Source organism: Sesamum indicum, linkage group LG12, assembly GCF_000512975.1.
Source record: "Sesamum indicum cultivar Zhongzhi No. 13 linkage group LG12, S_indicum_v1.0, whole genome shotgun sequence".
NCBI lineage: Eukaryota > Viridiplantae > Streptophyta > Magnoliopsida > Lamiales > Pedaliaceae > Sesamum > Sesamum indicum.
Window position 1 is genome coordinate 190752 of NC_026156.1, and position 14917 is coordinate 205668.

The following is a 14917-nucleotide window of genomic DNA, read 5'->3' on the forward strand; positions in this document are numbered from 1 at the left end:
ACTCTTTGCACAAACTGTGCAATATAAGAACAGTATGGTTTGTAAGAAATTTTAAGTTTATTTTAGAGATGTAGATAAAGGCAACTTACAAGAACTTTAATTTGAGCTTTCCAAAATTACGATGAATATTTTTTATTTTGTTGGAATTAATTTCGCGCTGCAAGTCTATCAGGTTAGAGGTAACCTACAAGAACAATCATGTATGTCTTTCCCCCACTACGACGAGTAACCTTTTTTTCTTTTTAAAAAAAAAAATTAAATAGGGGTTGGAAGAATTTGAATTCCTTACTTTGAATCTATCAATACGAAGGCAACTTATAAGAACTTTAATCTGCATCTTCTCAAAACTAAGTCGACTACTTTTCAATTGTAAGCTCAATATATAATATACTTAAGTACTGCTCGAGTTGTAATTTTGTTTACAAGGAATGAAATAATATGACATATCGCACAGAGCGCATTCAAACTTACTTTTGCAATTTTTTATTCTTAGGTAAAACGATAAATATTCGAATCTTATAAATTGAACGACTCATCATGTATAATTAATTATTGATCTCTTATTATATTTCAATTGTAAAAGAGAATAAATAAATAATGTATAATTGGCAATTCTGCATAAATGGCAAAAACATGCTATCCGAAGTACCTACATTTTATCTTTCTTAGAATTAGGAGGACATATTATGATTATCTAAGTACACCTTGTTATAGAGATCCATATTTTCTTATACTACTTACAATACTACATAATTTTCAGATTTGTGCATTATAAATATTTTGTAAGAGTATGATTTGCACAAATTTTCAAGTTCAGGATAATATAAATATGCAGTTTAATGATTACATCAATTTTGTTTGGCGTTGTTGATATAAATGTTATTATATATTAGGTATTAGAGTCTTAATATGTTGTTGATACGTTTATTCTTATATTATTTTTTTATTTGAAAAATGTGTTGTGAAAAAATCGAGTTATATTAAGTGAATGTAAACCCAACAGTCAATTAATATAAATGTTAATAGACAAAGTAAACTTCATTACTAAGAGACAAAGTGAGTGCATTAGCATTTTAAACAAATAGTACTCGTGCATTATTTGAGTTTGTTTTAATAATATATATATATATATATATATATATATTGAAATAGTAATCATATACATGATCATAATTTTGATAAACTTAACAATACATTAATAAGATTAAGAATAATAAGCAAATTATAATAACTTATGTAAACATATATATCGCACTAACTCATACAAAATGAGATAAATATTTATACATTCAATAGAATTAGAACCCATAATTAATTAATTCAAATTTATTCATAGAAATTTAACTTTAACCACTCGGTTAAAACATCATTGATAGTTTAACAAATTTATTTGAATGGTAATTCTTATTGTTCGCGTTATGTGTCACATGGTGGCGAAAGTATCTTTTACTATAAACATATCATGGTTCTTAATTACCAACGTGCGGATTTATTGGTAATTTTTCATTAAAAACCTCTAAGCCACAAATATGTCAAAAAAAAAAAAATCTTACTTACCAAAAAGGGTTACGTGTGAAATAAGTTTCACTCCAATTTTGTAATATAATGCAATGTCATAAAATATAATTTTGAAACACACACTCGCGAGTGTGAAGGCAACTTACATGAACTCTAATTTATGAGATTTTCAAAACCACGATAATTATATATTCTTTATTTTGTAGAAACTTCTCGCTTAAAAATTTATCTACTTGAACAATATTTACGTAGATCTAATTTAACAATATTAACAAGGAGGAGATGTTTATAATTTTGCCAAAATTTTTAAGAGGGATTATTTTAATTACCCCCAAAAGTTAAGCATAACATTGAAATAATGATGAATAGTATAAAAATTTGCGACAAAAAACCTAAACTTTTTATATATAGAGCAATTTTACTAATTTATAAAGGGAAAATAGAGAAAAAGGCTCAGAGATCTATGCTCTTCAAAGGTGGGAAGTGGCCATCATCTTCCTCACCTTCTTGTCCTGTTGAACCCCTGAATAGCAAAATCGCGAGGCTGCCAACGCAAAAATGGATAAAACATCCGTAGCAATGCGTCACAAACGATCCAAAATCCGTTCCAACAATACACTGCCAGCCCGGTCCGTAGACCCTATCAAATTCCTGTCATTAACAACACAAATTCAACTAAAAAAATGATGGTGGGCATGTGATTGATTAGCACTCAAATTTAGGTTCACGACAAAAGTAAAAAGAAGAATTATTACCTTCTTGATGAACTGGGCTATTTCAGTGGCGTCAGTGACATCAAAGTCGTCAAGTGCCTTAGCTGCCAAATCAAGTGCATCTTGTTGCATAGTTTGCAGCATATCTGTCTCACCAATCACTGCCTTGCCTTCCAGCATACTTGAGAAACTATCAAGATGATAATGATCAGAAATTCTGTATGCAAATTTCTCTTGACTTTGTGATCTTGGTATATCCTCAGCAGGTTATGGGGACTATTGTATATGTAGGAGGTGGTGGTTAAGCCACCAATGTGGGGATTCCATTTATGTGGTGCCCAAACTTTGTCCATATGATGCTTTGGCATCATTCCAAATGGCTATTCCTTTTCTCTTTTAATTACATACATAGTCCCTCTAGTTTTAAAAGATTTGGTATTCACCCGTATCCTCTAATTTGGTTATTTCTGCGGACAAAAACATCCTTTCATATTTCTCAGATCTGGATGTTTTGATATTGTTTTAAGTTGATGTTTGATTTGGTTGATTACTTAGTGGTCCATGGTTAACTTGGATTGAAAAAGTTCATTCTTAAAAAATCTCAACCGTTCAAATTGTAAGCATTTTACATAAATGTTCATGCTTAGATTTTGTTTAATGTCAATCGAAATTAATATTTAAACAAACATAAAAATTTAAAACAATATAAATGAATATATGTAAAAATATATATATTATATATAGTTAATAATTATATATATATATATATAGCGAGAGAGAGAGAGAACAATCAGAAGAGGGGCGAGGCGGAGGGGCCGGTGACGGAGACGGCACGAAGAAGGAAGGGGAATGCAGGCGACGAGGAGGGAGAAGGGGATGGGCGGTGGGTGGACAGGGATTGATTTTTTTGTTTATTAAAAATAAAAATATATATTATATAAATAAGTATATTTATTTTTTAATAAATATTTGTATATATTATACATTAGATATATAGTATATTATATAAAAAATAACATTTTTTAAGAAGCAAAAAAAAGATGCAGAATTTGAAGATGAGTGAGTGGACGGCCCATATCAGGATAAATTGCTTTAATTTAAAACATGCAAAAAGAATAATATATGATTTGAATAAATGAATAATTTAGAGATTATCCATATGACACGAGAAACATGCAATTTTGGTAGGTGGGTGTATAAAGAATTTGTGATGGGGAAAATTGTAAAAAGACAAAAGGGGATTCCTGATCCCTCTTTATCCACGCCACGCGGCTATTTTCTCGTGGACACCCAATTTATGTAATGACCAACACCCCTCCTATCCTTCCCTCTCAGCCTTAAATGAAAAGGGCAAAAGCTGCTGCCTAAATATAAGGACAGAATTCATCAATTCTTTCCTCATGTTTGTGGGTTGCCCCCACATTTTTAAATTATTACATTGTCACCCCTCCTCATTCAGATACTTTTTACTTCACTTTTTAAAAAAGTTATATTTATTTTGACTTCATGTGATACGGAAAAATACCAAAAAATTTTTATAAAAATTTAAATATAAAAAATTATCCCTATATTATGAATAATGAATCACACAGACCCTGAACACTCTGGACCTATTTTTTTAAGGAATAATGACTAAAATGTCCCTATTAGTCAACCTAAGCCTATTAAAATATACCTATAATATATAAGAATTATTTAAAAAAATTATATAGAAAAAATATATAATTAGAATTATTAGTTAATATCTCATATTTTAATTTAAATGATATTAAAATATAATATTATAGTTTATATTATCTGAAAAGAAGCTTAATCAATAATTTAATATATTTTCACAATTATTTATAATGAATATTTAATATAATGCGTATGAAATTTAAGTAAAGATAAAATTTGGAATATAAATCCAATCCACACCTTCTCCTTGAGTATGTTTTATAACGCTGTAATTCACTTTCTTCCTACATCAACATTTAAATATGTGAAATAAAAACATAAATATAAAGAAAGAAGGTAAATATGAAGCAATTGTTGATGTCCACTTTTCTCTCTTCACCATCCCCCTACCCGTGGCCGTGGCTACTGCCTACCTTCTCTCGACATCCTCGTTTCCAACTTCCCGCATTATCCACTTTTCCCTCACATTTTTTCTTGCAGATAAAAGAACCCAAAAAGAGATTTTAGGCGAAGCCCGATCCTTCTCTTTCCTTCGAGAAGACACGTCAGAAATGGCGCCTCGTCTCCTCAGCTGTTTCCGCAGAAGCTCCTCCCAGTCCAATCACGAGGAGAAAGAGACGGCGACGGAGGAGGAGCAGGGACCAGGTCCGGTGGTGGTGGAGCTCTTCTCCTCGCAGGGCTGCGCCACCTCTACGGAGGCGGAGATGGTGTTCTCGCGGCTGGGGAGGGGCGACTTCAACCTGGACGTGCCGTTGGTATTATTGGCGTACCACGTGGACTACTGGGATTATAATGGGTGGAAGGATCCCTTCGGGTCCAGCCAATGGACCGTCAGGCAGAAGGCCTACGTTGAGGCCCTCAATCTTGATACCATGTTCACGCCCCAAATTGTGATCCAGGGCCGGGCCCAATGCGTTGCCAATGAGCCCGAAGAAATTTTGTCCTGCATCGCATCGGCACCCAGATTCCCTGCTCCCTCTTTCCAGGTCCGTCCATCCCGACTTTTAGTTTTCTTATGGAAGTTTTGTCTTTGTCCTTTAGATGATGATGGCCATACCCATAATGTTGCAAAAATGAAAAAACTATGATTGCTGCCTAATTCCTGCAACTTTACTTAATCACAACAGAATAGTCAGTATTCATGTAAACAATCACAAAATTGCCAAAATATTCGTAGCAGGAAAATACACAAATGCCAAAAAATATGAGGATAATTACATAAACCATTTCTACTTTTTGAAAAATTAGGTATACAACTATTAAAAACAGCAGCATTATTTATACAAACTACATCTTTATTAAAAAAAATTATACATATATATCTAAAAACGTCAACAACATTACATAAATTACCCCTATTTTTTTATTTTTATAATTATGCATCTTTCGGTGAAAATATAATTATCTAAAAATATTATGTAATACAAAGTGAGACTCCATACTGCACAAAAAATTAATCCAGACGGAAAGGTGATGCTTGTGCTACTGGACTTGTGTTACATGCCCATATAACAATATTCGAGGGTTTTCCACAAACAGGCGACGTTCCAAAAGCCCACACCGGACTCGTTGCAAGTATCACTGACGGGAACTCTAAGGACAAAAGTTGATGATCAAGGTGCCAATTTGATGGTTGCTCTGTACGAATGCGGTTTGGTCACGGACTGCCCCGATGGGGCCAACAAAGGCCGGGTTTTGGCCAATGACTATGTTGTCCGCCGCCTTGAAAAGCTATGCTCACTCCATGACATCTCAGCCAAGAAGTCTATCTCCGGAACTCTGGATTTTCCTCTGTGGGAGGGTTTCAATGCTGCCAAATGTGGCGTGTCCGTGTTTGTTGAGAGCCCTTCTCATCTAATCTTTGGTTCTCAGAAATTTCAGTTGCAAGGTAATCTATGAGTTGGTCATTTTGTTCCTCTCATTTTTAGTTTTGGGCATGGTCCTTTTAGCTGCTATCACTTTGTCCATTGTTGTTGTAAGAAATCTAGGACCACCTCATACGAATGACAGAACATCATAGTCAGATGTTCACAGGACATAAATATAAGATTCCTAACGACACATTTTTACAATCATCTCAAGTTCCTCGAGCAAAATTACACACACACACAAAAATAATAATAAAAAAAAAAGAAAGGAAGAGCAAAAATGTTGCGGGGTGCTAACAACCAACTCCGTAATTTGCAGTTTTCTTCTCATTCCCCCTGTTGTGTAGATGATTAGCATGTCTTGTGTTGAAATTCGATCAAACACTAGATCGAATTTTACGAATTATAACTCAAATATCCATTAATAGAATAAAATTTGAGGTGAAATCCCATACATGTATCAAATGTTGTTTGTTTAGTCATATCACTCCAAAATGGGGGGAAAAGGTGTAGGAGATCTCCGACAGTGCCATAACTAATGTAGAGATAATTTTAAAAGCATTAAAACAGTTGTAAGTAATGAACTTTAATCTCCAAATGTTCACTCCCCAAGTACTGATACTGGATACGTAATCCTTGTCGGGTTGCCTTCTAGATAATGAAAAGTTAATTTTTGAACCAAACGAAAAATATTTACAAGAAAGAAATCAAGAGAGGCCGATTCCTAAGACATACATTTACCTCAATAACAACGAACTCCGCTCACATTATTCTTTTCTTACATTTGGCATTGAGAATTGCCCTTGACCATCACACCTCAGCCACCTAATGCAGATGGAGGTATGGTTCATAAGTTCCATCGAGAATCATCAGAAGGCAAATCCTGCACTTCACACTGAATCTACTGCCTCGACCTGCTGCCGAGCAAGATATTTCTCTCGTCGTTCTTTCTGAATAACAAAGAGAGAATTAGCAACATAAAAAGTTGACTGAGAAGATTTCAATTATTATAGAAGTTATACCCTCACCCAGGTGGGCAACACACATAGTTGTTACTTACCCATTCGTCTATAACAAGACCTTCCCCAACCACACGTGGGCCTGTTTCTGCTGGAGGCTTCTTGCGAGCTTCCAAGGCAGCATCAGCTTCAGCCAATTGACGCTTCAGTTTTTCAAGTGCCTAAATGACAAGGAATTTCATGAGAAGGAAAGAGAGCAAATGTATTAACATGCTAGACAATTCGATAGATAAACTAAGTCTTACAGGATTAGCACGATCCGGGTCCACTAAAACCACCCGCAATATGCGTTCAACAGTTACTTGATCCCTTTGCTCATCAAACTGCAGAGCATCCAAGTTAAAACCCATACAGCAGGCCGGATTTGGTATTCTTTTTAATACACATATAATTACTATAACCCAAGTCAGACCATAACATGTCAAGGGAAAATAGTCCAATATCCATTCTGAAAAGTGCACCACTGACCAAGCAGAAATCCCAGCACTAGGTAAGTCGAGACTAACAAAACTCTAACCTCTCCCAGAACATGAGATTGGATGAACTTAATTAATGCTGCAGCATCTCCATCTAAATCAAACATTCACGTGTTTATTCATCATCCAAGGATTTCTAAGGTGTGTTTTAATCAAGTGAGACATTAACAAATCATCCAGAAAGGAGAAAAGGACTGCTTCTGAGTTGACCATAAGGTCATAAACCAAGTAAAGAAAAACAAAAATAGGTAACACCAAAGGATGCATTACTTTCCAAAAAAGAAGAGACTTAGTTCAGTAAAATTCACTTAAATTGAAAAATAAGCATTTCAAATTCTCTTGAAGCTTAACTATGTCATATAACGAGCTTAGGGATAACTGAAGTAGCACATAACAAGTTAGTCATCATGCATGTTCAATACCAAGCACGAATCACTGTTGCAGATGAAGTTTGCAGATCTTTCCTTTTCTTAACCCCTAGATCAATCAAACAAAAAACACGCTATCATATAGAGCATACAGAATATAGTGGGATCAAAGTACATGATAGAGCTGGAACTCTTCGAATATCTGTCCAAGCAGGAGAGGATGTTGGAGACAAATGGATTTCTTGAGGACATTAATACCTTCCAAAATTAGTTATTAAAAAAATTCTATCAGAAACTATGTTGGCATGACAAAAATGTGAACCCATATGCACATAGAGCATATAAAAGTATGGTAGATACGAAATGAATCTGAAGAATGACTTTGTTTTCCATAAACAGGGAGCCTTATGACTTTGTTTTCCATAAACAGGGAGCCTTAGAAGTTCTGTAGATGCTGCATCTATGTACTTCCCTTGAAACAGGAAGGAGCAATTGGTACAGTTAATTATTAATTTTATGGGACACAAACTTAATGCATAGTAATTGTTTGCTATAAAAGTGTAGTATGTCACCTAGTAAACAGTTATCAAGTTAAAATTTATACGATGCACTGGTTAAAACTGATAAAAATAGTTAAGACCAAAAGAATTAATCCCTAGAGCTCTAAATTATACATCTCTGTTTTGCAATGTTGAATGCCTATATACATGGTGGTCCCCGCAAGAGGCCTCTAAATTGAACTTTCTGTGTCATAATATTCAACATAGTTCAATCATTATAAGAAACATTATGCTTTCAACTACTTACATAACTAACCGTAACTTATAACACACCAGACAGTAGATGAGAAGTAATTTTGGAACGTAAAGCACTCACCAACTCAGGCACGTAATCTGTTCCTTCTTTCACCTTAAGACTCATAATCTTGAACTTAACCTTGCTCTTCTGATTTATAGGTTTTTCATTGTTCTCTGGTTGCTCCACAAACTTGAATACTGTCAACCAGAAATGTAATTTATTTTTAACTTAGAAGTCTCAGATGCAAGTACTATACCTGCAGTAAAAGTTAGCATTTGAAAGCTTTCATGAGCTATGGATATGTCCAGCAAGACACAAAAAATGGCCAAAATTAATTACCAGTAGCTATGAGGTCTTCTCCAGGAGCAAGGATACCTCCAGGTGGTCTCATATAACAACTCTTTGGTGCAGTTGTTTGAAACTAAAGACAGACAAGAAAACCGTCAAAGTACTTTACAGCGCCAGCAATCTAGGTGAATAAAAGGAATCTATGAAAGTTCCTTTATCCATTATTTCTACTACTATTATTAGTTACCAATTTGGGATTTCAATCGATACATCACGAAGCATCCTTAAGCAATTAAATCAACACGAATACATGACACAGAAAAAAAAATTCAATAGAAGGCTAAAGTCTTGTGCCTTTATGCGCCAGTAAAGATTTCCCCTATCCATTTCCGTTCAGAGTTGAAGCAAAAAAGATACTCAAAGCGAAAATGATTATCACAGAACTTCAGAATATTGAAAAGATCTAAAAGTTACTACTCCAATTAACAAATTACCCAAACCAGAAAAGAAGTACCTTGAATGCAACATGAGACTTGCTGGAATTCTTAATCCTAACAGCACTCCTCACCTGCTTTCCAGGTTCATCTTCAATATCACAAACACGAAACATACAATCAATCAGCATTCAGCACACAAAAACTTCAGATTTATTCCCCTAAAACATTCCAATTCCTTCTTATTTCCTAAATTCCAATACAACCGAAAGCAGACTCATATTAACGACATAACAAAATTAGAAGAATAACCAATAACACAGAAATGAAAAGGAGTCGAGAATAACACACAAGGGAAGTAGAGGTTGTTGGAAGGATCGAGGCGGAGCCTCCGCCGCGCAGGAAGAAGCGATCTGGCAACGGAGGATACGGTTGAGGAACGAGTGCTGGAAGCAACACCGCCGTTTTGATGGCTGTGGTTCTGCGACTGATTGTAAAGATTATTAGTAGAAGAAGAAGAAGAAGACGCCGTCGCAGACTGCCAGAACGGACAAAGCCGCCACTTCTTGTTGCTCTGGTGGTTATGGCTGTCGGCTATCGCCATATTCACCGGAATCAGGCGCAAGCTTTTTTCGATTGGATTTCTTCTGTTCCTTCTCTTCTGTGTGATGCGATTTCAGGTCATGAAAAATTGCGTTGACAAAAACTGGTGAATTTGAGTTGTAAAAGAAAGTCAGAGGCAGCCGCTTTATATAGCGTATGAATTTCGAGTTGTATTTGTTTTTAATTTTTTTTTTCTCGGTTCGTTACAGCGGCAGAGTTTCTATATATTTCCCGGGAGAGGAGATCGCAGAAGCGCAATTTTGGACCTCAAAATAAGGTTTAAAAGAGATTTAATTAGATTTGACGTCCGTTCCCACCCTTATTTACAAACTTATCGGAAGCAAATAAAAGTCTTCTCCTTTTTGCTTTTTTTTTTCCTTCTCAAAAATACTTTAAATTTAAACGAATTTTGAATTAAATTTTAATTTTTTTTTTGAATAAGTAATCCTTTCAATTTAATTAGATAATTATATTATCAAAAAGAATCTCAAATAAATAAACCATCACTGAATTTTATTTTATAAAATACTAATAAATTTTAAAATAATATAAAATTATTTTTAATCTTTTTTAAATTCAAATCCTTCCGTTCAGAAGAAACGTAACTGATTTGTCTTCAGCTAAAAGTATCAAAATATTTAATTTAATACATGACGATATAATAAAGAGGTAGTGACGTGTGGTCTGAACCGATTAACCGACTCACAAAATAAGTTATACTTTTTAATTATTAATTCAAATTCTTTGAACATAAGATCATTGTATTTAAATATAAGATAGGAATAAAAGTATTTGATTGTAGTATTTGAGAAAATAATGATGAGGAAGAGGCGTAGGGGCAAACTGAGTTGGAATGTTGTGTAGTTATATAATTGGATTTGGAAGGGAAGGGGGTGAGTTGGAAAAGGCAAAATTCTAATAATTGGGCGGAGGGTGTTAGCTGTGTGGGGTGGGGTTCGTTGGTGAAGGTTAGTTGGAAGGTAGGAATTAATTAATGAGATGGTCAGGTGATTTTTCGACCTCTACTTAGCAACATTTGGTCTGGTTAGTAAAAATATTAATGCTCATATTTATTGTTTTCTTTCCAATGTTTTGTGGTATTTAATTCTCTGCTTGGGGGGTTGGATTTTATGAGCTTTGATTGCGAACTTTTTACTTTTAGGTTTTGGGGGAAGTGCAAAATTTATTAGTACCCAACATAAATATTTTAATTTCGTTGATTTGGGATTTATTAGACTAAATTATATTCATATATTTTCAAGTAAAGTTTTATTGGATAACTAGTTATTGTAATTTTTAAAATTATAAATATATTATATGAGTGCAGTTGTAATTATAATTATACTTTTTGTTTAATGATGGTATTGACACCTATTGAGAACGTATATGAATTATTTGTAATTAAATCTAATTACAAAAAATATCAATGTAATTTATCCTATTTATTATTGGGTATCATCTTAACTATTAGATCCAGGTTTTTTGAAATTAGAAAATAAACATTTTTTTCTTATTTTTTTTATATAAGAAATATGATAAATAAATTAGTAGGGACACTTTAAAATTTTATCCAGTGTTGTGTCGGGTATGGACATGATATTTGCGTGTCCGAAACTATAAAATGAGCTACAATGCACAAGTGCTCCAAAAAATTATCGGTGCAGTGTTGGATACGAACACAGTTTGGACACGTGTCGAACACAGTATCCGCATGTTCAAAAATATAAAATTTTTAAAAAATAAATATGGTATCGGGCACGTTTTAGGATTTTTTTATAATTTCAAAAAAAATTGGGTTGTCTTTAAGGGAAAAAAAAGTTTAGGATTTAATAAAAAAGAAAAAAGAATTAATTCTCTCATCTCAAACTAAAAATTTTACAAAAAAATTATTAAAAATTTGAGTAATGGTTATGATGATTTAGCTAATTTGATGATTATAAAATTTTCATTGCGTACTTTTAAAAATAAATAAATTATATATATTTTTTAAAAATTATATTTGATTAATAATTCAGATATAAGACATGTTTATCTTATACTTTATATTGATGTTTTCATATCACGCATTTTAATTTTATGAAAAATTAAAATTTCTTAAAATTTTCGTATCATTATGTTGGTGTTCATACATCATAGGAGATGAGTCTTGGTGGAAAATAAAGATGGAAGTTGGAGATAGAATTAGAGATTGAGTATGCGATGAGTTTATTAAAATATTAATAAAAACATAAATATGTAAGAGGCCCAAATCTAGTCCAACAATCTTCATCGGCCCAGTTCTCAAAATTGTCAGCTGCTTTGCTTCTAAGTCTGGGAATTATGCGCTTTTATTTAGCCCATCCTTTTGGGCCTTTTAGAACAATCATTTATCAAATTCATAAAAAGAAGAATGCGATGCAAAATCTAACATATAAGATGAACTCCAATAATGATTTGTTTTTATTCGAATTAAATTTGATTGGATTTATATAATAAATATAATATTGATATTAGTCATTTATTCGGATAAAAGTTTTATTTTATTTACAATCAAACTTAGACACAAGGTTTTTACATCATTAGATTGAAATAAATTAATTTTTAAGATGAATTTATTATATTTATCATGCCATTAATTGCATCTAAATATATTAACTTTTAAGCCTAAAGTATGTGAGTATAGTTTCCAACCATCAAAGTATTTTATATATTATTTAACGTCCGAATTTAAAAAGAAAACACAAAAACTATAAGAAAAGTAAATAAATTATTAATTATACGCAGAATTTACGATTATTTATTCTGAACACACTCTGTAAACTATATAGAATTAACACGTTTTTGCTTTCATCCAATAACGCTAGTTGACTATGGTTTGTTAATCTCGGTTCCCTAAGATTGTTTATAGCCAGAAATTGAATGGATTAAATAAAAAAAGGTAAAACTCCAATTTTATCCTGTAATTTGAAGGGTGACATTTTTAATTTTGTATGAATTAATTTATAGAACTAAAATTATAATTTAATTAGATTATTCTCAAATCACATATAATTTTTTTACCCAATAGGCTAAAAAAAGATTAAAATTATCAAAATCTTAAAATTATAAAATTAGATTTAAAAAAAAAATAATTAGTACTAAATAAAAGAATACCAGTTATAGATTATATAATTAAAATTGTATTTCTTGGAATGAAAAAATAAATAAATAGTCAAAGCAGAGTCTGCGCGTGCAAATCCAGTTAGTACTATTTTTTGTTTTTTAGTGCCATATTAATACTAATTAGTTTCCTATTCTGCTGCAACTAGGTTTGAAGGTGTTAGTGTAGTAGAACACTACTTCCATTCCTGCCAGAACTCTCTCTCTCTCTCTCTCCATATATATGTATATCTATATATATATTATATATGCATGGACATGGACGTATATATAGTGTCCCAAACTACATACAGAAATCTCTCCTACTTTGATATCCTAGTACAGTTTAGAGAAGATTGCGTACAATGTCGAGGGTTAAGGATTTAACAGTTGAAGACATGGAGGGCGTCGTGACTTCTTCGCACAACCGATTCGATATTTTGGCCGCGACGGCGCAACGAGCATTGCAGCTACTACAACAACAAGAAGAAGCACAACGGCAAGAAACAAAGATGCAGACTGAGAAAAGGAAAAGAGAACGTAGGTCTACAGAATATGCCGACGGTGAAGGAGAACCCACCGCCGCCCGGAGGAAGAAGCCCAAACAACACGAAGAAGCGCAACGGCAAGAAACAAAGATGAAGACTGCGGAAAGGAAAAGAGAACGTAGGTCTACAGAATATGCCGACGGTGATGGAGAACCCACCGCCGCCAGGAGGAAGAAGCCCAAACAACACGAAGAAGCCCAACGACAAGAAACAAAGATGAAGACTGCGGAAAGGAAAAGAGATCGTAGGTCTACAGAATATGCCGACGGTGAAGAAGAACCCACCGCCGCCAGGAGGAAGAAGCCCAATACTCGTAAGAATAAGAAGCAGCCCGTGGATGATGGGCCACAACCACCGCCGCCATTGCCGGAAAGATTCAAGAACGTAATCCGAGAAATATCAGGAGGAAGGATTGTCTCCGAGGAGACGTTAGTGATACAGAAGGCATTATTTCAGACGGATTTGAACTCGTCCCATAACCGGTTGTCCATCCCGTTCAGTCAGATTAGCCACCACGGTTTCTTGACGGATGAGGAGAAGAAATTTCTGCGCTGTCGCGAGGGGAAGGGCAAGAAGAAGCACAAAGACGTGACGATGATCGAGCCATCGCTGAAAACACGGACGGCGACGCTTAGCAGGTGGGATATGCCCAAGGAGAAGGGGAAGATGTCGTCGATTTACGTGATCCACGGACCCTGGACATCCATTGTGACTGGGAATCAGCTGAAAGTTGGGATGGTGGTTCAGCTCTGGGCTCTGAGGATCGGGGAGGAGTTGTGTTTCGCTCTGGTGAATCTGACGGGAGAGGGTGCTGCTTGAACTGGTTAGTTAGTTGTTTCTGGTATGTACATGATGTTTGTTATGATTATTGCAGCAGCAGCAGCTTCACCACGAACAGAGCACCTGCAGGTTGAAGACGCTGAGCTGGATGACACCGAGGCGCCAACGTGGATATTTTGTGTCGTTTTTTCTGTATTTGCACTTTCACTTTAATTAGTTAGAAACACGTTTTATCTCGTTAGTTAGCAGCAGTTGTGTCTCTGTTAGTCATCTTCTTCTTTGTATGTAAAAACACTACAGCACCATTCTTCTTGGGTAATGAATACAAGTTCTGGTATCTTTCATTCCCTTCTCTGAGCCTTGAAGATGATGACTGATTTTTGTTCCCAGAAATTCTTAACTTTGCACAATGTTCATCAAAAGTAGAAAAGCTGGTTTTAGTTGTTGGGTCGTGATTAACGTTGATGTTCTACGAACAAGACAAGATCTTTTTTCATACCAAGGAACCTTTTGTTCTGGCCATTGGATTTACTGAGTTTTTAATTTGAGGTGTTATATGTCTCAAGCGTTGCTCCTCAAATTATCATTTTCACAACAAACAATTATACTCAGTAATAAAATATTAAGTAATTATGATTCATTTCTAACTTTTCCATCACAATAATCATAAATTTATTGATAAAAGCATAAAATACAAACCCAATACTAAA

The 14917-nt window shown here is 34.1% G+C and overlaps 4 protein-coding genes across 4 annotated transcripts; 2 read left to right on the plus strand and 2 right to left on the minus strand.

Annotated features, from left to right (window-relative positions):
* LOC105174776 (dynein light chain 2, cytoplasmic) lies at positions 1896–2544 on the minus strand. Its single transcript, XM_011096964.2, has 2 exons — positions 2274–2544; positions 1896–2169 (listed from the first exon to the last, which is right to left on the minus strand). Exons 1-2 carry the CDS (start codon positions 2409–2411, stop codon positions 1972–1974), a joined length of 336 nt encoding a protein of 111 aa, XP_011095266.1. The 5' UTR covers positions 2412–2544; the 3' UTR covers positions 1896–1971.
* Positions 4135–5989, plus strand: LOC105174777. The gene is made up of 2 exons (XM_011096965.2): positions 4135–4894; positions 5448–5989. The coding sequence occupies exons 1-2, from the start codon at positions 4460–4462 to the stop codon at positions 5805–5807; spliced, it is 795 nt and encodes a 264-aa protein (XP_011095267.1). The 5' UTR covers positions 4135–4459; the 3' UTR covers positions 5808–5989.
* On the minus strand, positions 6309–9964 carry LOC105174778 (vesicle-associated protein 4-1). Its single transcript, XM_011096966.2, has 7 exons — positions 9511–9964; positions 9240–9310; positions 8777–8858; positions 8516–8634; positions 7041–7118; positions 6837–6956; positions 6309–6726 (listed from the first exon to the last, which is right to left on the minus strand). The coding sequence occupies exons 1-7, from the start codon at positions 9761–9763 to the stop codon at positions 6667–6669; spliced, it is 783 nt and encodes a 260-aa protein (XP_011095268.1). The 5' UTR covers positions 9764–9964; the 3' UTR covers positions 6309–6666.
* LOC105175126 (B3 domain-containing protein At3g25182-like) lies at positions 13262–14558 on the plus strand. The gene has a single exon (XM_020698512.1). It carries the CDS (start codon positions 13278–13280, stop codon positions 14244–14246), a length of 969 nt encoding a protein of 322 aa, XP_020554171.1. The 5' UTR covers positions 13262–13277; the 3' UTR covers positions 14247–14558.